Genomic DNA, 25,324 nt, shown 5'->3' on the forward strand with positions numbered 1-25,324 from the left:
TTACCTCTGTTACCTCTGTTACCTCTGTTACCTCTGTTACCTCTGTTACCTCTGTTACCTCTGTTACCTCTGTTACCTCTGTTACCTCTGTTACCCCTGTTACCTCTGTTACCTCTGTTACCTCTGTTACCTCTGTTACCTCTGTTACCTCTGTTACCTCTGTTACCTCTGTTACCTCTGTTACCTCTGTGCCCTCAGAGCTGTGTTGAGAGAGAGCGATGAACCTGCCAGTGACATGCTTCTGTCCTTGGACTTGATCTGTCACCACAACCTCAGGCTGCCCATAACCACATGGCAATGTGGTTCAGCATTATCATATCAGGTTGTCAGCTTGGACAGGGACTGAAACCAATTAGATGATGATGTTTGTATTTTTAATGGCCCACTGACTGATGACCAGGTCAGCTGTTTTTGTCAGGGTTGTGGGAGGGGAGGGGGGTATTTTCTTCGCTCATGAAAAAAAAAAGTGATAAAAGCCTATACATTTTGTTGAGAGACGTCCTTATCAAGTGTTTGTCATGAAGCTAATACTGCTCCTCTGATGCCCTACAGTATCTTATCTACAGGACAAGGAGAAAGTTGTGTGTAAACTGAGTTCTAGATGAGACTATCCATTAAACATGCAGGTGAAAGTAGTCCTTTATGAGAGGCTGAGCAGGACAGACTGAGAAGTCTTTCCCCTCCCCAGCCTTTCAAACACTGACAAGCGACAAGGTAGAAGCCAGTGGTGTGAAGTTAAGCTCCCCTTTCTCTTCCTCTGTTCACCCCATTGCCTTTCGAGCTCCACACAAAAGAAGGGGGTCTCAAGATGTCTAAAAAGCACTATATACTCATAAAAAGCGACGAAAAAAGGCCAAGAGGGGTCGATTGTCCTTTTCTCCTTTCTACCCGGCAGAGTTTGGCTGTATGATAAGACTGATATGGCTCACATAAGACTGATAAGACTGATATGGTTCACATAGCTTTAACAAGACACGTATAGCTGAAGCTAACATTAATTATTTTCCTTATCCTTCTTTTGATGTTATAATTGTTCATAATGTAAAAATAGTATATCTGTGGTATAAGATCTACAGATTCCCATATTCTGCGAATTCATTCAAAACGTGTGACCTACACTGAGATAAGAGTAAAAACGCTATGCTTAATAACAGAGTGATGCTACATAAATAGTTAATTGCCAGGGTTCATTTGAAACGATTTCGATCCAATCACCTATTAAGTTCTTGTTCCCATGATCATTTTTCAAGGTGTTTAAAGTAGTATTGAGTGATGCTGGCTTTGTCCCCTCCTTCCTTAACCACACACACACACACACACACACACACACACACACACACACACCACACACCCACACACACACACCACCACACACACACACACACACACACACACACACACACACACACACACACACACACACACACACACACACACACACACACACACACACACACACACACACACACACACACACACACACACAGGCATTTGCTTGGACCCAGTCCCCAGCCCTCTGAGGGGGTCAGCTCAGATCAAAGGTGCTGGTCACAGCCATTAGGCCCAGCAGTGAAGACCCAGCATGAAAAGCTTGTGTTTTGAAAAGGAGGGCAGAGAAAAAAAAACAACAGGGACCTCTCCATTTTAAAGGCAAACTGTGAAATAATGAAAAGGTATGTCAATCAAGAGCAAGCGCCCAGCGGGAGCGCCCCGATTCCCAGGCTCTCTCCTGTCGAGCACCGGGCCATGGGGGGCTGCTGAAGGGGGCAATCCAAGAAATCTTTCACTCGATTCTCCTCCTCCCTTATCCCCTGCTTTATAATTGTGTATTGGGACGGTCCCCCCCGTTCTGTCCCCCCCGTCCCGTCCCCCGTCCCCTGTCCGTCCCCCCCCGTCCCCCCAAGTCCAACAAAAAGCTCAGTCATTAATAAGATCTTGTCTCCACCTCTCAGGTAAGTAACAAAGAGTTATTGGGGGACGGAGGGGCAAGTTGGAGTCCACATAGTTTTATGACCCCCCTCCCCCTTTTTATTACCAGCCCCTACACCCAGTACCCACTGCCTCCTCCTCCCATAGCATGAGTTTGACAAAAGGAACCCCGTGAGAGTCTCTCGCTTTCCTTTCTGCATTTTTATTTCAAGGTCAGAAAAGGCTGAATGATCTGACGAGGGGCTCACTTCCAAAAAAGGGGGAATGAATGAAAAGAGAAAGAGTAAAAGACGACTGGGCTTTGAAAATCCCATAGAAGATAGAAAACAGTCAGTCCACACTTGACTAGTCCTGTATAGGGATTTGTTTGTAATAGCAGCTTCAGCTTATGAACAGCTCTGGCCAAAACATGTCAACAGATCCTGCCAAGGGTAAGAAAGAAGCTACCTGTCTCGTCAACAGAGCAGATGAAACATGCACAGCAGAGAGTGGGTTATAACAAACAGCATGATTACAAATAGCTACCCTTTCTTTCATCATTAGTTCCTTTATTGCATGTGCACATGCAATAATTGGTTAACATGCAAAAATAGGTTAATATTGTATTGAAAAAGCAGAAACACTCATTGCATAAATATGACACAACATGTTGTCACACATGACATGTGGGTCTAACGTGAGTACTCATGGTCATTAGCCTTAACATAATGAGGTCTAATGAGGTCTATTTGAAGACTGATATCCAAACGAACGTCCGTACAAAACTATTCTCACACTTGAGAGATCCACATTCCTGCATTCGATACCTCAGGGAAGAAAAGTCATTGTAACCACGCCATCCACTCCTTGCTTTTAGTACATAGTGCAATCTACGTATCAGAGTGAGGATCATGGTACCTACCGTGCCTGGAGCTCAGAGCAGCAAATAATGGCAATTAGAGGCAGCAGCACTTTCAGGCACCAGCGGTTTTCATTGGACTAGACAAGTCCCCATAAACCCACAGTGAGCTCCAATCACCAGCCTGCCTGGGCCTAATTGCTTATGAGTCGCTTGCACGCTCCCTGCCACCATAACGCCCAGTGTTTGTAAACATAGCTCGTAAAGGGGACATTGCCATCAAAGTGCTAACATGCCTTTAAAGGATCAGAGGGATGGGGGTGCAGCTGGATGGATTGGTACCTGCCTGGCCTGGCTGGCTGACTGGCCCTGGGCTGACTGGCTGACTGGCCCTGGGCTGGCTGTCCCACTGCAGCTGTGTGGAGAAAGGGGCTCCATGTACACACACATGTTAGAGAAGAAAGACACTCAACAGGTCCTCTATGTATTTACCCTCTCTGTCTCTCTGTCTCTCTGTCTCGCTGTGTGTCTGATGTGGAGGACCTCACCTAGTAAGCATGGATAGTGGTGGTAGCAGCTGTGAGTCTGTGTATCACTCCATGGTTCAGGATGGAAGGAAAGAGAAACGGACAATGTCTTTGGCTGTCTTATCTAGTGGTTGGTTTCACAATGTCACTTGTTGATAAGGATTTCACGTGAATAAAAACTTCCCCTGATCTTAAGTGTCTCTAAGACCATTACCCTTCTCTGTTATTTAAGTGATAATGCCTGAGAGGCCGGTGTTTGAAGGATATATTGGCACAGGTGTTTCAAACCATTCCAATATATCCTCCAAACACCGGCCTCTACGGCATTATCATTTTCATACAATAGGTTACCAACATATTCAAATAATGATTGACATATCATTTAGCAATAAGGCCCGAGGGGGTGTGGTATATGGCTAATATACCACAGCTAAGAGCTGTTATTATGCGGAGTGCCTGGATACAACCCTTAACCGTGGTATATTGGCAATATACCACAAACACCCGAGGTGCGTTATAGTATTATAAACTGATTACCAACGTAATTAGAGCAGCAAAAATACATTTTTGTCATAACCGTGTTATACGGTCTGATATACCACAGCTTTTAGCCAATCAGCATTCAGGGCTCAAACCACCCAGTTTATAATACTCTTGTGTTTATCCCCAAACATATTAAGCCAACCCTTGCTCCCAATTACAGCTTTTTCCTAATTTCTTTCCAAACAAAGTCTGGATTTACATAAATAAATAGGGGAAAGATGGCAGTGGCAGGAGAGTAACACCTGCTCGGACCCTGGTGAGCGCGTTTATTTTTCATCGCTAGATGGGTTTAACCAGTGTCCCTGCTCGGAAACACACTAGTTGCCCCCTTCAGCACATGTGGTTCTGCATGAGCAGCGCTGCACCGCTGGTCTGGGCGCTTCGTGAGTTTACTGCTCCTACTTAATTTCCTACTGGTGTGAGGTCCACATCTCCTTCAGCACCTTGATGTGTTACTATGTTTACAGGCCCTGTCCAAATGCAACAGCCTATTTGTTAGCCTCGTTTCCCTTTTCAGCAACATTCAGAGGTGCCCATTAGAGGAGAAAAAACAGCATGTTTCTCAAGATGTTTTCTCCTCCAAAAACAGGTTTCCATGGCTTGCGATGTCTGTTGGGAGGGATGTGTGCTTAGATCTGATAGCAGGCCACATCAGGGTGCCTTTGAAGGTGAGACAGGAGGAGTTCTCCAAGGGAGCAGCGTATCCAGCAATTAGGTCCTTTTCAGGCCCCCGTGGTAAGACCCACAGGTCATCTCCAAAACATTTCCGTCTATCACCATGACAATGGCTAAGGGCTTTTTGTGTAGACTAAAACCAGATCATGGCCAAGCCACATGGGATTTGTTTGCAATCAGTGCCCAGAAGAAACAATTAGACTGCAGCACTGCCAGGTCTTTTATGGAGAAAGTGGGTAAGAGGTTGGTGTGAGTGGCCATCAGACGCTGCTTTGTGTCTCCCTGGTAAACTTCACCGGGCATCATCTGGGTGGAGTGTCAGTGTCTGGTCTGGGATGATGGCACTCCCTCCCTGTGCAGACAGGACCCAGCCCATAATGCTCTTTGTGCTGAATGCTATAGTCAGTCTTCTGAGAGGGTGTAGATACAGTGAGCTCTGGAAAATTTTGTCTGGCTCAGAATGCATTAAAAGACTGGGTGTTCTCATTTCATTGCATAAATCATATCGTACTTCCAGACACAGAATTATAATTATTTTTTTAAAACTTGAAAACAGTGTTGTCTTACAAGTAAATAGATTTTTCCTCTTGAATATTGTTTATGATATGTTTTTGAAATGGCTGATTTGAATCATATCATTGTATTTTTGAAGGATGACACAGCCTATTTTCAAATGTATTTATGTCTCTGCAGTCTAGTAGTTCTCAGTGAGACGATTGTTAATAAGGACCTGGGTTGTAGATGTCTCTTCACAAAGGGAATCATTTAAATGGGCCATTGTGCATATCCATTTTTTTTCTCTTTTGTCGTGGGAAAACCCTCTCCCCAGAGCATATGCCCTTCTGGTTTCATAATCGATATTGATAGAGTAGCTTATAATGGAAAACTCCCCTGTTCTAACAGAGACTTCTGTTCCTTCTTTTTCAGGTCTAATGGAAATCCGATCAGTCAGTGTGGGAGTCGTCGCCATCAAATCGGTCAGCACCGGGCTGTACTTAGCAATGTCCAAAAAAGGCACACTCTTTGGATCGGTAGGTACACCTTGCAACATTGTTTCATGAGACACCATGGGCAGCCAGGTTCCAGCTAGGGGACACTGATGTTTCCTCCCAGCACAGGTCATTCCATTCAAATTAGTCTTTGAGGTCTACACTAGGAAAATCAACAGCAGGACAAAGTTTCAAGTATCAAGTTCTAATAGTGGCAATATCAATCATCAAATCAAATCAAATCAAATTTTATTAGTCACATACACATGGTTAGCAGATGTTAATGCGGAGGTTGTAGCAATGCGTTGTGCTTCTAGTTCCGACAATGCAGTAATAACCAACAAGTAATCTAACCTAACAATCCACAACTACTACCTTACACACACACACAAGTGTAAAGGGATAAAGAATATGTACATAAAGATATATGAAAGAGTGGTGGTACAGAACGGCATGGCAGATGCAGTAGATGTATAGAGTACGGTATATACATATGAGATGAGTACTGTAGGGTATGTAAACATAAAGTGGGCATAGTTTAAAGTGGCTAGTGGTACATGTATTACATAAAGTGGCAAGATGCAGTAGATGAATTAGAGTACAGTATATACATAGAGATGGGTAATGTAGGGTATGTAAACATTATATTAAGTGGCATTGTTTAAAAGTGGCTAGTGGTACATTTTTACATAATTTCCATCAATTCCCATTTTTAAAGTGGCTGGAGTTGAGTCAGTATGTGGCAGCGGCCGCTAAATGTAGTGTGGCTGTTTAACATCTGATGGCCTTGAGATAGAAGCTGTTTTTCAGTCTCTCGGTCCCTGCTTTGATGCACCTGTACTGACCTCGCCTTCTGGATGATAGCGGGCGGTGAACAGGCAGTGGCTTGGGTGGTTGTTGTCCTTGATGATCTTATGGCCTTCCCGTGACATCGGGGTGGTGAGGTGTCCTGGGAGGCAGGTAGGTTTGCCCCTGGTGAGCGTTCTGCAGACCTCACTACCTCTGGAGAGCCTTACGTTGTGGGCGGAGCAGTTGCCGTACCAGCGGTGATACAGCCCGACAGGATGCTCTCGATTGTGCATCTGTAGAAGTTTGTGAGTGCTTTTTGGTGACAAGCCGAATTTCTTCAGCCTCCTGAGGTTGAAGAGGCGCTGCTGCGCCTTCTTCACAATGCTGTCTGTGTGGGGGACCAATTCAGTTGTCCGTGATGTGTACACGAGGAACTTAAAACTTTCCACCTTCTCACTACTGACCCGTCGATGTGGATAGGGGGTGCTCCCTCTGCTGTTTCCTGAAGTCCACAATCATCTCCTTTGTTTTGTGACGTTGAGTGAGGTTATCCTGACACCACACTCCGAGGGCCTCACCTCCTCCCTGTAGGCCGTCTCGTCCGTTGTTGGTAATCAAGCCTACCACTGTAGTGTTCATCGCAAACTTGATGATTGAGTTAGGCGTGCATGGCCACGCAGCTCGTGGGTGAACAGGGAGTACAGGAGAGGGTCAGAACGCACCCTTGGGGGCCCCAGTGTTGAATCAGCGGGTGGAGATGTTGTTACCTACCCTCACCACCTGGGGCCCGTCAGGAAGTCCAGGACCCAGTTGCAACAGGGCGGGGTCGAGACCCAGGGGTCTCGAGCTTGATGACGAGTTGGAGGTACTATGGTGTTAAATGCCTGAGCTGTAATCGATGAACAGCATTCCACGATGGTATTCCTCTTGTCCGATGGGTTAGGCAGTGTGCAGTGGGTGCGATTGCGTCGTCTGTGGACCTATTGGGTCGGTAAGAAAATTGGAGTGGTCTAGGGTGTCCGGTAGGGTGGAGGTGATATGGTCCTTGACTAGTCTCCAAAGCACTTCATGATGACGGAAGTGAGTGCTACGGGGCGGTAGTCGTTTAGCTCAGTTACCTTTAGCTTTCTTGGGACAGGAACAATGGTGGCCCTCTTGAAGCATTGGGAACAAGCAGACTGGGATAAGGATTGATTGAATATGTCCGTAAACACACCAGCCAGCTGGTCTGCGCATGCTCTGAGACGCGGCTGGAATGCCGTTCTGGGCCTGCAGCCTTGCGAGGGTTAACACGTTTAAATGTTTTACTCACCTCGGCTGTCAGTGAAGGAGAGCCCGCAGGTTTTGGTAGGGGGCGTGTCAGTGGCACTGTATTGTCCTCAAAGCGGGCAAACAAAGTTGTTTAGCCTGTCTGGGAGCAAGACATCCTGGTCCGCGACGGGCTGGTTTCTTTTTGATAATCCGTGATTGACTGTAGACCCTGCCACATACCTCTTGTGTCTGCGAGCTGTTGAATCGCGACTCGATTTTGTCTCTGTACTGGACTTAGCCCTGTTTGATTGCCTTGCGAAGAGAATAGCTACACTGTTTGTATTCGGTCATGCTTCCGGTCACCTTGCCCTGCGTAAAAGCAGTGGTTCGCGCTTTCAGTTTCACGCGAATGCTGCCGTCAATCCACGGTTTCTGGTTTGGGAAGTTTTAATCGTTGCTGCTGCGGTACGACATCGTCAAATGCACTTCCTAATGAACTCGCTCACCGAATCAGCATATTCGTCAATATTGTTTTGGAACGCGATGCGGAACATATTCCAATCCGCGTGATCGAAGCAGTCTTTGAAGCTGGATTCAGATTGGTCGGACCAGCGTTGAACAGACCTGAGCGCGGAGCTTGTGTTGAGTTTCTGTTTGTAGGGCTGGATCAACAAAAATGGAGTCGTGGTCAGCTTTTCCGAAAGGGGCGGCTGGGGGGGGAGGCCTTATATGCGTCGCGGAAATTAGTATACAATGATCTAGGTTTTCCAGCCCTGGGTAGCACAATCGATATGCTGATAGAATTTAGTGAGTTTTGTTTTTTAGATTAGCCTTGTTAAAATCCCCAGCTACGATTGAATGCAGCCCTCAGGGTGTCCTGTGTTCCAGTCAGACTATTATACCTGGGTCCAGCTTGATAATAGCGCAGGTGATGCTTGGCATGCAAGTCTTGAAGAGAGGCTTGTTCCATGTCAAAATACTGCAGATAGCCAAGAAAATTCAGAATACTGCAGAAGCCAGAAAAGTCAGAATATGCAGATAGCCAAAAAAGAAAAGTCAGAAATACGTGCAGATAGCCAAGAAAAAGTCTCAGCAATACTGCAGAAGCCAAGAAAAGATCCCAAATTACTGCAGATAGCCAAGAAAAGTCAGAATACTGCAGATAGCCAAGAAAAGTAAAAACACTGCAGATAGCCAAGAAAAGTCAAAACACTGCAGATAGCCAAGAAAAGTCAAAACACTGCAGATAGCCAAGAAAAGTCAAACACGGCAGATAGCCAAGAAAAGTCAAAACACTGCAGATAGCCAAGAAAAGTCAAACACTGCAGATAGCCAAGAAAAGTCCGAACACTGCAGAGAGCCAAGAAAAGTCAGAACACTGCAGATAGCCAAGAAAAGTCAAACACTGCAGATAGCCAAGAAAAGGAGGCTGAACTAATATGTCAGAAGAGGCAGATGTGAAGGTCTTGCGTGCCATCTGCCACTTGTTGTGCTCATACACAGCTCTCTCGTTCTTTCTCTCCCTCTCTTTCTCTCTCTCTTTCTTTCTCTATTTCTTTCTCTCTGTCATGTAATGAGGCTGCCTATGGCGTGGTATCTAAGTGTTTTACAGCTCAGAGAGAAAGAGAGAGAGAAATCTGGAGCTGGCAATCAGTCAGCAATGTGAAGCTGTGATGAGTTGCAGACCATTATTTCACCCTGCCACCAGCATAAACAGGACATAGATGAACTCACTCAGCTTCCTAGAGCCTCCCACTGAAACCTCCCTTAATGACCATTAAGCAGGAGAATCAAGCTAGGCTGATGCTATCTCCATAAGGGCCCTGTGATCTCAGCCTGATAGTGGCATGAAGATGGGATTGCTCCAGAATCTGTTGTGATGGTCATATCTTCAGGTCATACCTACGTACAGATAAGAAGTTCCAACCACCCATGGCAATGAGGAGAGGGCTTTGTTGGCTGGCCTGTATATTGACACAAATCCCTGTTTCTGTTCATAGCCTCAGAGATGGATGAAGGAAGAGATAACAATCTGATAGATGACTGTCAAAACATTTTACATTGCAGATGAACACTTTTTCATGTAGGTTAGTTTCAGTATCAAAAATACATGTTTTTATATTGTTATATCTTCTTGGCCATGATCCAACCATAAAGGACACCTAATTATAAAATGCTTTGCCATTCAATGTGGATGGTTATTGTTTTGTTATGGAACAACATAGAAACAACACACAACAAATAACTCCATAACAACACAGAAATAAATGGAAAACATGAATGCAATAACAGACATGGACCTTTGTCCCTATCTCAGAGGTGTGTCCATGCTACTGCTGTTAGTTACTCCTGGTCATAATAAACACATGTTTTCTCTCTCTCTCTCTCTCTCTCTCTCTCTCTCTCTCTCTCTCTCTCTCTCTCTCTCTCTCTCTCTCTCTCTCTCTCTCTCTCTCAGGTGAAGTACAACCCTAACTGTAAGTTCAAGGAGCGCATCGAGGAGAACGGCTACAACACGTACGCCTCCCTGCGCTGGAAACACGGCGGCAGGCAGATGTTCGTATCTCTGAATGGCAGGGGGAAGCCCCGGCGAGGTCACAAAGCCCGGAGGAGACACCCCTCCACCCACTTCCTCCCCATGCTGCCCTCATAGATGAACAACTGGACTCATGTCTGCTCTGCAGCCAGTCCCTCCTACTAGTGTTGTGGTTACCAAGATAATTAGGAATAATATGATTATTTGATTATTATTATTATATCCATCCCTTCTCCCATATATGTACATTTGTTGGGGTTTTATAAACTATTTTGTTTGTCGAGATCGAAGTGGGAGGCATAATACAGTAAGTTGAAGTTATTCATCATCCCCCCCCGAGCGTAAGGTCCAGAAGTAAAGCTGCTAATATTGTGTAAATGCAGTATGTCTATTATTATTATGATTGATTATCAAGCCGCGAGGATAATATTGATGACACTCTTCTGTGTCAAGGAGTAATTTTGACACCACCGTCCGCTGAGAAAGTGTGTAATTGAAACATATCCTCCCTCTAAAGGGTACGAGTATTGTCTATATATTGCCCCCATCCCTTATTTTCTGCGACTCTACAGGAGACAATGCTTTCCCTTGAGTGACCTTACAATATGCTGTTCAACCAATGGACTGCCGATGTAAAAGAGCTGACAAACAGTAAACAGGACTTAAAAATATCCATCTGAGCAAAGAGAGATGATTCTCTAAAGATACTGAAAGGCCTTTACAATCAACACTGCAAAGGACTCTGCATTTGAGTGGACTTCATACAGAGGGGACAGAATTCCATGTTTACGGAAACGTTTGGACTGATGTACATTGATACCCATGGATATCTGCTGTAAGACATCTGGTAGTTTCAAGTTTTATTAGTCGTATGCACGGGATACGCATGGTAGACATCGTCCAATGAAATGCTTACTTGCAGGTTCCTTCTCGACAATGCAACAACAATAAGAAATAGTAAAAAATAAGAATAGGAACATAAAGTAAATGGCTCAGTAGAATAGAATAAACATAGATTAGAAGGCTATCGGGTCTTCTGGGTTTCTGAAATGAACATGTGAGCTCTGCAGAAGTGTGCTTTAGCCTCATTCTTTCATCCTAGACCACTAGCTCAGGGGTCAATCTTTCAAAGTGGGAGTCACGACGTTGTCTCTGATATGTTAGTTCCAGAATTCAGTAGTTAAATGCATACGGTACTCCCTTTGAAACACGTAGTGCATTTGAGGTTGTATCACAGGAGGTTGGTGGCACCTTAATTGGGGAGGATGGGCACGTGGTAATGACTGGAGTGGAATAGGTGATTTCCATGTGTTTGATTCCATTTTCTCCGCTCCAGACATTATTATGAGCCGTCCTCCCCTCAGCAACCTTCACTGGGTTGTATGTACACTTTTTGACAGTGATAGGACTTAACCCATTAATTTTGTATGTGTGGTAGCTGGTTATTGCATTATCTTGTCTTGTCTTGCTAACATTTTCAAAAACCTGTTGCAAATAGAACTTTTAATATATTTAAACCTTTTTGTACCGTATAACATTTGAAGTTGATGTTATTGTCTCCATTTTGTGTCTAGTCTGAAATCCTAATTGTAATCCAGTCCATATTCTAGTCTATACTGTATGTTACTGCAATATGGCACCTCCTCCCATCATCTGAATGGTCAGCAAAGAGGATCTACAAGAACACCTGTTTCAACTATTAGTCAGTTATTAGGTCGTCTGTCAATTGAATACTGTCATCAAAACAACATTAGTGAGTGTCTTGGCTCGTGTTCAGCTTGAACGTCAATAAAATGCACATAAATGACCCACTGTTCAAGGAGTCACTTATGCTAACACGCTCCACAGTTCAGTTCGCTCCATTCTAAAAGAGTGACCTTTTGCCTCTTATGTAATGTACTGTACTTGCCTTGATTGTTTTGCGTTGTCAACATCTCCATCAGAGTTACATAATCATCATCATCATCCCCACATGACCATTCACAGCGGGAGTGGATTTGATGTAGTGGACCTCCCCTGATGAGCTCTTCAATTGGCTATCACGGGTCTTTAATCACATTGAAGGCCTGGTAGAATGGGAGGCTATAGAATCTTTTTACCCTGAAGACTGCAAAGATGGAGATGAATGGCCTCTAATGGTGGGAGAAAGGCAAACGTTTCAGCCCGTCATAATGTGTCTTCAAAGTGTCTGCACCTCTCCACTCATCTAACAGTCCAAGAATGTATTTCTTGGCTTTAAGGTGAGGCTGCCTGTTTATGCCAGACCCAGGTCAGAGCACAGGGACACTAAATGGGAGCCTGTAATTATCATTGTTCCTCTGCTGTCCTGTCAGTGCGCTCGCCAGAAAAACAAGAGGGATCCCTAGGCAGCGGTCATCAAAGCAATCGACTTTGATCAAAAACGCCATGAAAAAAATCAAGGTGGAATGCTCCAAACATAATACAAGTGAATGGGAATGGATATCCTCCAAAGGACATCACCCACTCCCACTCTACTATGGCCTGTTAATGCCCTATGCACAGGTGCTTGTTACTAAATATAGGGTTTCATCAGTTGCTATGTGTCACTACGCAATGTGTTGATGCAAATAGGGTGTTTCCAAGGTTTGGCAAAGGGCATAGAAAATATAAGCAATATCATTTAGTGGTGAAGAACTATATTTGAAATCGACACCATAGCAATGCATAGCTGCTCAGTGTTCTAATGATTTGTCATGATTCTTTACAGCAGAGCTCTGTACTGACCTCACAACAGTGAATTTTAGTATACATTTTTCTGCCTATTACCCTATTTTACAGACACATACTGTATGTAGATTATTGATTATTTTTGTATCTATACATACCTTGTCATCTGTAAAAGATTCATGAAAATGATTTCTTCCAGACAAAACAAGCAATAATATGATGGGGGCACAAGTCATGCTGCTTTAGCTACAACGTCCTAATGCTTCAGGGACCTTTGAAACCCTGTGTGGTCAATTTCTCTCAGAGGAGTGAAAAGAACTGTGGTGGGTGGAGAAGAAAACCCTTGCCACTCACAATACCGATCTGATGTATGTAGACTAAAAAGGAGGGGGGAAGGGGCAGAATTTTAAAGCGCTTATTGAATTGCTATTACAGCTCCTGAGACTAATTGCGGCTGTTGTGTGTCTCTCAGTCGCAGAGGGGGCTCTGGAGTAGCCCTGCATGCTCTTACCCAGTGGGGTTTTTAAACAGAAAGGCCCAGAGAGAGCCCAGGACCACCGAAGATCAATAGCAAACCCTTCAGTCTTTCACAGGCCTACTCTAATCCTTCTCATTTGTCTGCCATTTTGTTCAGAGCCATTCACAGCTCCCTGCATTTGGGATTAGGGTCATGTTTTGTTACAAAAACAGCCCAAGTTATTACGGTGAATAGACCGAGGGGCAGACGATGAACTGTAGTTGAGTGGCACACCAGACACTCGTTGTGGTGTGTGTGTTGTGTGTGTGTGTGTGTGTGTGTGTGGTGTGTGTGTTGTGTGTGTGTGTGTGTGTGTGTGTGTTGTGTGTGTGGTGTGTGTGTGTGTGTGTGTGGTGTGTGTGTGTGTGTGTGTGTGTGTGTGTGTGTGTGTGTGGTTGTGTGTGTGTGTGTGTGTTAGAAGAGTATGAAAATACTGTATGTCCAATGTCTCAGACAAAGCAGACTGTTTATTTTCTTCCTCGTAGAACTCAGAATAAGTTAATGTCAGTTAGAAAAGGTTATGTTTCATAACTTTCAGAAATTCCTCTACCTTTTTGTTCTTTCTGTGGCTGCCTGGCCGAACTGTCTGCTGGAGTCTTGGCAGCAGGCATCAGATCCATCAGAAAGCCAGGCCGGGCCTTCTCATCACTGAGTGAGTGGATTAGTCTGTGCATCTGCAGCCACATGAGACAGGGCCTCTTAGGGCCACTAGCACCAGCCACATTACCCCCCAAAGCCCTACCATGCCACTTCACAGGTATGTGGTGCCACAGAGGCCTCCGTCCACACTCACCCATATGGCATTCCCCAGATGCCTGCGGGCATGTCAGACACCGCAGGATTGGAAGAGAAGCTAGGAGGATGGGGAAAGGGTGGAGGGGCTGAGCTCCGTCCAGATAGTTTGGCCAACTGAAGCAAGTCCCAGTCAACATCATAAGGTTGTCTTTGGCTTTTGGTGACTGGAAAAGGCCTAAGTCGGGACAGGTTCATGAGAAGTTACTGCAGGCGGCCAAACCTTATCCACCCTGCCCCTCGAGATCCAGTGTGTGTTTGGCGTAATTCTCCAAGCGAGAGGGGCTAGACTGTCTCTGTCTTTTGTCACCATCTGTGCTGGGATATTTTCTCAGAGCTAACGCTACGGTAGCACACGCTGTCCTTTCATGTTCAAGGACTAGCAGGTGGATGTTCTTCCCTAAAGATACATTTTTCCAAGTATAATGTTTGAAATTCATCATGGCTAATTTGTTCTTCTTAGGAGTTGGTTTCGCTGTGGTGAAAAAGTTTTTATTTTATTACATTTACATTTACATTTACCCTGGCGGGCTGTATCAGACGCATAAAAAATCTGTTACCAGAAAGTGTCCGTTTCCTCTGTCAAGCCTTGTCATCATCTGCTTCTCAAGTACAGAACACAGATAACTTGACAAAGTTGACACTGTTGGCAAAGGGAGAGGAATACAACGGTCTGTTACAGTTCAGTTTGAGGGGGCACATTTTCTTTATGAAACAGCCTGTGAAATTGTATAATTTTTTTCAGTACCCTGGATAAATATGGAGACAGACTTAATCAAAGAGGGACAACAACATGTAGCCTACACTAAGAGGGTGTAGCGTTTTGACCAGACTGCCTCGGGTCTAGACTAGCTATGAGCTTATAATATAGTTCCCTCTGGGACCCACTAATGTACCAATTTCCCCTTCAAGTCCCACCTCTGTGTGTGCGTCCTCCATCTCTGCCTCCACTTCACTAGCTCTCCATCCCACTCCATCAGAACTTAGGTGGGCATTCTCTTCTAAAGGTCTCTGAAATTAAAGGAGTCCTGTTTCAATTGTGGTCCACACATAGTTTAAATAATGTCTGGTTCTGTGTAACTGCTGTAGGTATGAAACCTCTTGGTACAATGTGCTGTAGGTATGAAACCTCTTGGTACAATGTGCTGTAGGTATGAAACCTCTTGGTACAATGTGCTGTAGGTATGAAACCTCTTGGTACAATATGCTGTAGGTATGACTGACAGGGTCTCATAAGAAGGGTAAAAAACATGAGAAGAAAAATTATTTACAATTCAAGAGAAGTGTAACCTCCTATGCTGTACTGAGGATCCATTTTGTGGGGCTCGTCTGGGATCTGAACACGGGAACTCTTGCAACATCACAGAAGGATAAGAAGTTAACATATTAAAGAAGACCTCCAGCGATTTATGAATTTTTACTGTTGCAAAGCGATATCCCCAGTATAAATACAATAAAGTACACACACTAAAGGGTAAAAAAATATGTTTTGGGCAGAATAGTGTTTTTTAGTCACAACTGCAAACTTAAAGGAGTAGGGCATTCAATGAGTTGGTCTAATGGGAATCCGTGATGTCATCTGCCTCCTCCTTGCTTGAGGAGCAATAGAGTACAAAAGAGGAAAGGCCCACCCGCCCACTGCTATGTCATGACTTACCTGGACTACCTATTGAGATGTGCCTTTCAGATGTTAAATGAGGTGTTAAATTAGTTCTTGAATAAGGTGAAAAGGAGACTGGAGTGCCATTTTAAGGTTTAATAAAGTTTTGTGTTTGTTGCTTTGTTTCTGTCATGGCCTGCTCCCATTCCCACTCTCTGGCACTCGCCCAGGGGTGACGCCGGGTGGTGCCCCTAGAGGGGGGGGGGGGGGTACTGTCACGCCTGCTCCCGCTCCCCCTCTCTGGCGCTCAAGGGCACCAGGTGACCCATCATTACGCACACCTGTCACCATTGTTACGCGCATCAGCGCTTCATGGGACTCACCTTAACTCTTACCTTATTGATTGCCTCGCCAGGTAACTAATTGGCTATCGCCCCGTAGCATGCACTTCTGTCATCATAAAGTGCTTTGAAAGGCTAGTTAACCTTTCTCGCCCAGGGGTTCCGCTAGCGGAACACCCACAACATTCCGCTGAAAAGGCAGCGCGCAAAATTCATTTATTTTTTATTTTTATATGTAACTTTCACACATTAACAAGTCTAATAAGGCAAATGAAAGATAAACATCTTGTTAATCTACCCATCGTGTCCGATTTTTAAAATGTTTTAGAGCGAAAACACAACATGTATTTATGTTAGATCACCACCAAATCCCCAAAACACACAGCCATTTTCCAGCGAAAGATAGCTTTCACAAAAAGCAGAAATAGAGATAAAATTAATCACTAACCTTTGATAATCTTCATCAGATGTCACTCATAGGACATCATGTTACACAATAGATTTATGTTTTGTTCGAAATGTGCATATTTATATCCACAAATCTCGGTTTACATTGGCGCCATGTTCAGAAATGCCTCCAAAATATCCGGAGTAATTACAGAGAGCCACGTCAAATAACAGAAATACTCATCATAAACTTTGATGAAAGATACATGTTTTACATTTAATTAAAGATACACTGGTTCTTAATGCAACCGCTGTGTCAGATTTTTTTTAAACTTTAGGAAAAAGCATACCATGCAATAATCTGAGACGGCGCTCAGATTTCCAACATTTCTCCGCCATGTTGGAGTCAACAGAAGTACGAAATTACATCATAAATATTCCCTTACCTTTGATGAACTTTCATCAGAATGCAGTGCCAGGAATCCTAGTTCCACAATAAATCGTTGTTTTGTTCGATAATGTCCATTACTTATGTCGAATTAGCAACTTTTGCTAGCATGTGTAGTTCACATGTCCAAACGATGGCGCCGGTCCAGGCGAACTCGGACGAAAACTTCAAAAAGTTATATTACAAGTCGAATAAACTGGTCAAACTTAGTAGAGAATCAATCTTCAGGATGTTGTTATCATATATATCCAATAACGTTCCAACCGGAGCATTTCTTCATGTCTGTATAAGTAATGGCACACATGGCCATTCCATGACTAGCGCAGGTGACTAGAAACTAGCATTCTTTCAGACCACTGACTCATTCCCCTCCCATCCGGTCCCACATCACACTAGAGGCTTCATTCCACATTCTACTGACTGTTGACATCTAGTGGAAGGCATATGAAGTGCAAACAGATCCATAAATTACAGGGAATTGAATAGGCCATGACTTTCACATCGACCCTTTTCAGAATTCTCACTTCCTGTTTGGAAGTTTGCCTGCCATATGAGTTCTGTTATACTCACAGACATAATTCAAACAGTCTTAGAAACTTCAGAGTGTTTTCTATCCAATAGTAATAATAATATGCATATATTATCATTTGGGACAGAGTAGGAGGCCGTTCAATTTGGGCACCAATTCATCCAAAAGTGAAAATGCTGCCCCTATCCCAAACAGGTTTTAAGGAACATATCACCTCCACCTTACTCGACACCCTAGACCCACTACAATTTGCATACTGCCCCAACAGATCCATGGACGACGCAATCGACATTGCACTGCACACTGACCTATCCCACCTGGATAAGATAAATACCTACGTAAGAATGCTGTTCGTTGACTACAGCTCAGCCTTCAACTCCATAGTGCCCACCAAGCTCATCACTAAGCTCAGAGCCCTGGGACTGAACCCCTCCCTGTGCAACTGAGTCCTGGACTTCCTGACGGGCTGACCTCAAGTGGGGAATGTAGGCAGCAACACCTCCGCCACGCTGATCCTCAACAGGGGGGACCTACAGGGGTGCGTGCTCAGCCCCCTCCTGTACTCCCTGTTCACCCATGACTGCATGGCCATGCACGTCTCCAACTCAATCATCAAGTTTGCTGACGACACAACAGTGGTAGGTCTGATTACCAACAATTATGAGACAGCCTACAGTGAGGAGGTGAGAGCCCTGGCGGAGTGGTGACAGTAAAATAACCTCTCCATCAACGTAAAAAAAACAAAGGAGCTGATCGTGGACTACAAGAAACAGCAGAGACAGCACGGCCCACCCACATTGACAGGGAGAGGGCTTGGCCCCTAAGAACCTCACTAACTTCTACAGATGCACCATTGAGAGCATCCTGTCAGGCTGTATCACCACCTGGTACGGTCAATTGCACCCTCCGCAACCACGGGACTCTCCAGGAGCACACTGCTTGCCCTCCAGGACATCTACAGCACCTGGTGTCACAAGAAGGCCAAGAAGATCATCAAGGACCTCAGCCACCCGAGCCACGGCCTGTTCACCCTGCTACCATCTAGAACAGAGGTGGACAATTCCAGTCCTCGGGGGCCTGATTGGTGTTACAGTTTTGCCCCAGCCCCATCTAACACACCTGACCCCAATAATCACATAATAATGATTTTCAGCTTAGAATGCAATTTGATTAATCAGCTGTGTTTGCTAGGGATGGAGAAAAAGTGTGACCCCAATCAGGCCCCCGAGGACTGGAGTTGCCCACCCCTGATCTAGAAGGTGGAGACAGTACAGGTGCATCAAAGCTGGAACCGAGAGACTGATAAACAGCTTCTATCTCCAGGCCATCAGACTGTTAAACAGTCACCACTAGTGGCCTCCACCCAATACCCTGCCCTGAACCTTAGTCACTGTTCTAGTCGGCTACCACCCGGTACTCTACCCTGCACCTTAGAGACTGCTGCCCTATGTACATAGAGTCATTGGTCACTTTAATAATGTTTACGTTCTGTTTTACTCACTTTATACAGTACCAGTCAAAACTTAGTACACACTTACTCATTCAAGGGTTTCTCTTTATTTTTACTATTTTCTACATTGTAGAATAATAGTGAAGACATCACAACTATGAAATAACACATGGAATCATGTAGTAACCAAGAAAGTGTTAAACAAATCAAAATATATTTTATATTTGAGATTCTTCAAAGTAGCCACCCTTTACCTTGATGACAGCTTTGCAAACTCTTGCCATTCTCTCAACCAGCTTCATGAGGTAGTCACCTGGAATGCATTTTAATTAACAGGTGTGCCTTTTTAAAAGTTAATTGTGGAATTTCTTTCCTTCTTAATGCATTTGAGCCAGTCAGTTGTGTTGTGACAAGGTAGGGGTGGTACACAGAAGATAGTCCTATTTGGTAAAAGACCAAGTCCATATTTTGGCAAGAACAGCTCAAATAAGCAAAGAGAAACGACAATCCATAATTTCTTTGAGACACGAAGGTCAGTCAATTCAAAAAATATCAAGAACTTTGAAAGGATGATCGGATGATTTCTGTGGCAGTTTGTATAGTTCTGACTCTCTTGCCCCCTCCACTGGATATACCGCAGTACTTGATTTACTCTTAAAGGTTTAAATCTATAAGAGCTGAATCCTAACTTGAGATCTGTGCATATCACTAGGATTGGAATGAAAGGATTAATCTCTTAAAGCAGCAATCAGCAGTTGAAACAATGACAAAGAGCTCCCCCCGTTTTGGTAAAAAGCTGAGGGATGGGGCCGGAGAAATGTAACCACTCAAATGTATAGACAGAGCTATGGATTCAAGTACTGGGCATCCATGATATAAAAATTATAGTTTTAACCAAGTTTTGAGGCTATACAGTGTTGGTTTGCATTTACTTTGTTTAAAAACATTGGGAGGAAACAATCTTATATTTTGGGTTCTGATGGTGTTTGACAGTTGACCTGAGCCCATGAGTCAATTATAAGTTATATTATTGAAGTATCAATTGGTGCATTTCATTCATTTATGAGTCCAACAATTGATGTAGCAACTGCAGATTGCCCCTTTAAGCCTATTTCTCACAGATTGGGAGAAACAGAGTGTGGATTTACCAGTGTAAGACCACCATGTCTGCTTGTCAGTGTCCTGCTATTCTAGTAAAATGTGAATAACCACAATGTGGTCACCTATATGAGGTGTGAATGTGGTGGGTGAATGAATGATATGCAAGGTTCACACATTCATAGCTCAAATCCTGTGTGGGTAGATGGGCTGGGAGGGGTTTATAAAGATGCTCAGGACTTTTGAGGACAGTCTGAGAAGAAGACAATATGGCTGCCACATCTGTTCTGCTCCTGCTGGTCACTCTCCTGCCCCCTCAAGGGCTCACAGGTAAGACCAAACTTTACCTATCACTTCAACCTATCCCATGTACACTCACACTTCCACTCACTCTGGCGGTTAAAAGAGGATGACATTTGACCCTCTAACCATGGACAGCAGAAAACTGCAAAGTGACACTGATTTGGTTGTATAGCAATAACATAAAAATTCACGTGATGATCATAAATTCTAGTCTTTGAATTCTAGTCATTTAAAGCCCACTGTTGTTAATTTGGGTTTCATTGGGGATATCTCTATGTCTCTACCAGCCCACCAGGACTCTGGCATTGTGAATGGAGAAAAGACCAAAACCAACTCTAAACCCTACATGGTCTCTGTGCAGGAGAGGAACAAGGAAACGGAAAAGAGGGAACATATCTGTGGGGGGTTTCTTGTGTCAGATAACTTTGTCATGACGGCCGCTCACTGCTACACAAGGTAATTGTGTTTGAGGGAGAAAACTACTCACACCAAGAAGTCATAAGTGGTTCTGTGGTCTTTGTAAAAAATTGCAGATTTGCTTTATGCTGTAGAACAGGGGTGTCAGACAAATTTTGCCCCGGGGGCCACATTCGGTCTACAACTAGGTCTGGAGGGCCGCACTGAAAATGTGTTATATTTGTTTGCCGTCAAAATGTGCAAAAGATTACAAAACATAGTTTCCGATGCTGCCTGACTGTCTAGCTTTAATTTAGGTGATTATTAGCAACCTGGACAGTGGATACCATCAAGAAACGGTTGTCATTTCTACAGTTTAAAWTTGGTTTCAGTAATTTTAAAGTATAAATGAGTTCCCTTCCCCCTCCATTAAAAAAAATATCTTATTAATATTATTGTATTTTCTGTAAATATTTTTACTCAAACCACCCCATCAGTCAGATTGGACTCCCTCGCTGTAGAATGTTCTGTGTGCTTAGAAGCTCAGTGAGTAGCATGTTGTTTCCTCTTCATAGGGGTGTGATAAGCAAGTCAAAGCTTATAGAGGAAAGGAAGTACAATAGCTCCAGTGATATCCTCCAAGTTAGTGGAAAATCACAATCTATATTTTCAGTGAACTATTGCCATTCAGTAATTGTTTCTTTGTCCTTGTAGTGGTGTACAGCTGACGGTTGTGGTTGGTGTTCATAACATTAAAAAGTGGGAACATTCGGCTCAGAGGATTGGTGTGAAAAGTTATTACATCAATGATTACAATCCCGAAACACACAAGAATGACATCATGCTGTTGGAGGTAAATGAGAGGGAAGTAATGAAGTGTGTGTAAGGGGTAACTAGAGTATGTTATAAACACCTATTCAAGTCAGGTGTGATGTATATGCTTTTGTATGATTACCTTCCCAGAAGGGAATTGTGTCGCATACAAATATTTAATAAACCCTTTGCAGGGATATTCTACCCTGCCTGACACAACACATGGGACTCTAACTGCAATCCTGTACTCTAAACACAGCTCAAGACACCCACCCCAAGGCGGAGTTCTGTGAAGCCGATCCCTGTCGCTAAGAAAGACCTGCACATCAAGGCTGGAGCTATCTGTAATGTGGCAGGATGGGGAGCCACTGAAACTAACGGCTTTGTAAACGCAGACCTATTGGATGTAAATGTTGCTGTTGTAGACAGGGGTGACTGCCAGAGAACTTGGAGAAGAGCCATACCCACTTCTATGATATGTGCCGGTGGTACTGCTGATGATAAAGGCTTTTGTCAGGTACGGTTATAAAGTATAGTTAATTCTGAAATTAATAATAATAATCATAATAATATACAGGTATATTATATAAACATGAAGTGACACAATTTCACCTGGTTAATATTGCCTGCTAACCTGGATTTCTTTTAGTTAAATATGCAGGTTTAAAAATATATACTTCTGTGTATTGATTCTAAGAAAGGCATTGATGTTTATGGTTAGGTACAGTCGTGCAACGATTATGCTTTTTTCGCAAATGTGCTTTTGTTAAATCATCCCCCGTTTGGCGAAGTTGGCTGTCTTTGTTAGGAAGAAATAGTCTTCACACAGTTCGCAACGAGCCAGGCGGCCCAAACTGCTGCATATACCCTGACTCTGTTGCAAGAGAAGTGACACATTTTCCCTAGTTAAAAGAAATTCATTTTAGCAGGCAATATTAACTAAATATGCAGGTTTAAAAATATATACTTGTGTATTGATTTTAAGAAAGGCATTGATGTTTATGGTTAGGTACATGTCGGAGCAACGACAGTCCTTTTTCGCACCACATCGATTATGTGCAACGCAGGACACGCTAGATAAACTAGTAATATCATCAACCATGTGTAGTTAACTAGTGATTATGATTGATTGATTGATTGTTTTTTATAAGGTAAGTTTAATGCTAGCTAGCAACTTACCTTGGCTTCTTACTGCATTCGTGTAACAGGCAGGCTCCTCGTGGAGTGCAATGTAAAGCAGGTGGTTGGACTAGTTTACTGTAAAGTTGCAAGATTGAATCCCCGAGCTGACGAGGTAAAAATCTGTCATTCTGCCCCTGAACAAGGCAGTTAACCCACCGTTCCTAGGCCGTCATTGAAAACAAGAATGTGTTCTTAACTGACTTGCCTAGTTAAATAAAGGTGTAAAAAAACACCAAATCTGTGTCCAAAAATACCGATTTCCGATTGTTATGAAAACTTGAAATCGGCCCTAATTAATCGGCCATTCCGATTGATCGGTCGACCTCTAAAATGTATCACTAGCCACTTTAAACAATGCCACTTTTATATGTTTACATACCCTACATTACTCATCTCATATGTATATACTGTACTCTATACCACCTTAATGAATCTTGCCATGCCGTTCTATACCATCACTCATTCATATATATATTTTTTTTATGTACATATTCTTATTCATTCCTTTACACTTGTGTGTATAAGGTAGTTGTTGTGAATTTGTTAGGTTAGATTACTCGTTGGATATTACTGCATTGTCGGAACTAGAAGCACAAGCATTTCGCTACACTCGCATTAACATCTGCTAACCATGTGTATATGACAAATAAAATTTGATTTGATGGAGAATCCAATGCACACTTAACCAGCATGGCTACCACAGCATTCTGCAGCGATACGCCATCCCATCTGGTTTGCGCTTAGTGGGACTATCATTTGTTTTTCAACAGGACAATGACCCAAAACACACCTCCAGGCTGTGTAAAGTCTATTTGACCAAGAAGGAGGGTGATGGAGTGCTGCATCAGATGACCTGGCCTCCACAATCACCCGACCTCAGCCCAATTGAGATGGTTTGGGATGAGTTGTACTGCAGAGTGAATGAAAAGCAGCTAATAAGTTCTCAGAACATCTGGAAACTCCTTCAAAAGTATTCCTCATGAAGCTGGATGAGAGAATGCCAAGATTGTGCAAACCTGTCATCAAGGCAAAGGATGGCTACTTTGAAGAATCTCAAATATATAATATTTTGATTTGTTTAACACTTTTTTAGGTTACTACATAATTCCATATGTGTTATTTAATGGTTTTGATGTCTTCACTGTTATTCTACAATGTAGAAAATAGTAAAAATAAAGAAAACCCCTTGAATGAGTAGGTGTGTCCAAACTTTTGACTGGTACTTTGACTGTTTTTCAAATGTAGAGTAACTGTTTCTTCTCGTCTGTGTTTCAACCATTCATTTCAGGGAGATTCAGGAGGTCCTCTGGTGTGTGGAGGGATAGCAGTGGGAGTTGTGTCCTTCAATGATGCAGACTATTGCAACCAGTCGAGAGCACCCAATGTCTACACCAACATATCAACCTATCTCCCCTGGATCAAGAAAGTAACTGGTCTTAAATCAGTCAACTAAATGATTAATAAACACACACACTCTTTGTTACAGAAAATATTAACTGAGTATATGTGCATGTGTGTTGATTTCCTGTAAAAGTCTCAAGTACTGACAGACAACATAGGGTTATTATTTTATATGCATTTTTAGACAGATAGGCTACATGGAATCATGTGGTTAAGACAACAAAGTATCTCTGGTTACATGAAAGCGACACAATCCTCGGAAAGCACACCACTGCTTATTTTCAGTGCCAGAAGCCTTGGTCACTGTGGTTCGTTTATCTGGTTTGTAGTGCTGCTAAGCATGGCACTAACGCACTGCAAACTTAGCAGGTGCAAAAACTGCTGCACAGGTACTGGAAAAACAGACTGAGATGACAGTAGCATAGTCTGTCAAAGTTAATGTATCTAGAGTGTGGTCAAACATCATAAACCTCTAGTTGGTCATGGTTGCCATGTAGAGGTTACATTGGCACAGAATTGGGTGAAACACAGGAGGGCGTCAACCTCCATGTGAGACACATAGCTCTTGAATGAGGGAGGAAGTATATGCTACATTAATAGGTACTATAATCTGGTGGGATTCCCTGGAGTTATACAAAACACTACAGTAGGTCAATGTTGCACGTAGTAACAATGCATTGTAGGGGGAAAAACATTGAATGTGGGAAACTAGGCCCATGTCTACTTTAGTGGGGAAGCTGCACCATCTTTTGTTTGTAAGACTGAATAACTTTCAGAAATAGGTCTGACTTCCCTCTGCTGGATATACTGAGACACATGGCAAATGATCTTACAAGCATTTCTAAACACAATTCTTTCACTAATATCTGGAATTACAAATACTTTTAAGCCATTGTTTTTCACAAGAAAAAGTAGTGATTAAAACTGTCCTGTTTGATCAAAGAAAGTTAACTGATAGACTAAGTACGGCAAATATAATCTTAGGGCTGTTCTCCCGGCAAATATCAACAGTCATAATCTGTGATCTATACCAGGTGTCAAGCAATGGTACAAATGGAAAGTCCCCACTGTGGTGGACTTCACACCCTGTGAAACTAAGTGGTACATCCTGTAAAGGCTTTAGAGAGACACTCAGCACTTTGAAAGCCAGCAGTCTGAGAAGACAAAGACCTCAACCCCATCAAACACCTTTGGGATGAATGTGAACGGCGACTGCGAGCCAGGCCTAACCGCCCAACATCAGTGCTCGACCTCACTAATGTTCTTGTGGCTGAATGGAAGCAAGTCCCCGCAAGTCCCCAA

General features: G+C 43.4%; 2 protein-coding genes across 2 annotated transcripts in view; both read left to right on the forward strand.

The window, feature by feature from the left end:
• Positions 1-10,418, forward strand: part of LOC111971613 (fibroblast growth factor 22-like) — a 41,877-nt gene extending 31,459 nt beyond the window's left edge. The window contains exons 2-3 of the mRNA XM_023998468.3: positions 5,440-5,543; positions 10,000-10,418. Coding sequence (XP_023854236.1) covers positions 5,440-5,543; positions 10,000-10,194 — 299 coding nt within the window. The 3' untranslated portion in view covers positions 10,195-10,418. The remainder of the gene's footprint in view (positions 1-5,439; positions 5,544-9,999) is intronic.
• Positions 10,419-20,196: 9,778 nt separating this feature from the next.
• Positions 20,197-24,074, forward strand: LOC111971824 (granzyme B(G,H)-like). Its single transcript, XM_023998633.1, has 5 exons — positions 20,197-20,257; positions 20,518-20,686; positions 21,341-21,479; positions 21,699-21,956; positions 23,910-24,074. Exons 1-5 carry the CDS (start codon positions 20,197-20,199, stop codon positions 24,072-24,074), a joined length of 792 nt encoding a protein of 263 aa, XP_023854401.1.
• The last annotated feature ends 1,250 nt before the right edge of the window (positions 24,075-25,324 follow it).

Source organism: Salvelinus sp. IW2-2015, linkage group LG13, assembly GCF_002910315.2.
Source record: "Salvelinus sp. IW2-2015 linkage group LG13, ASM291031v2, whole genome shotgun sequence".
NCBI lineage: Eukaryota > Metazoa > Chordata > Actinopteri > Salmoniformes > Salmonidae > Salvelinus > Salvelinus sp. IW2-2015.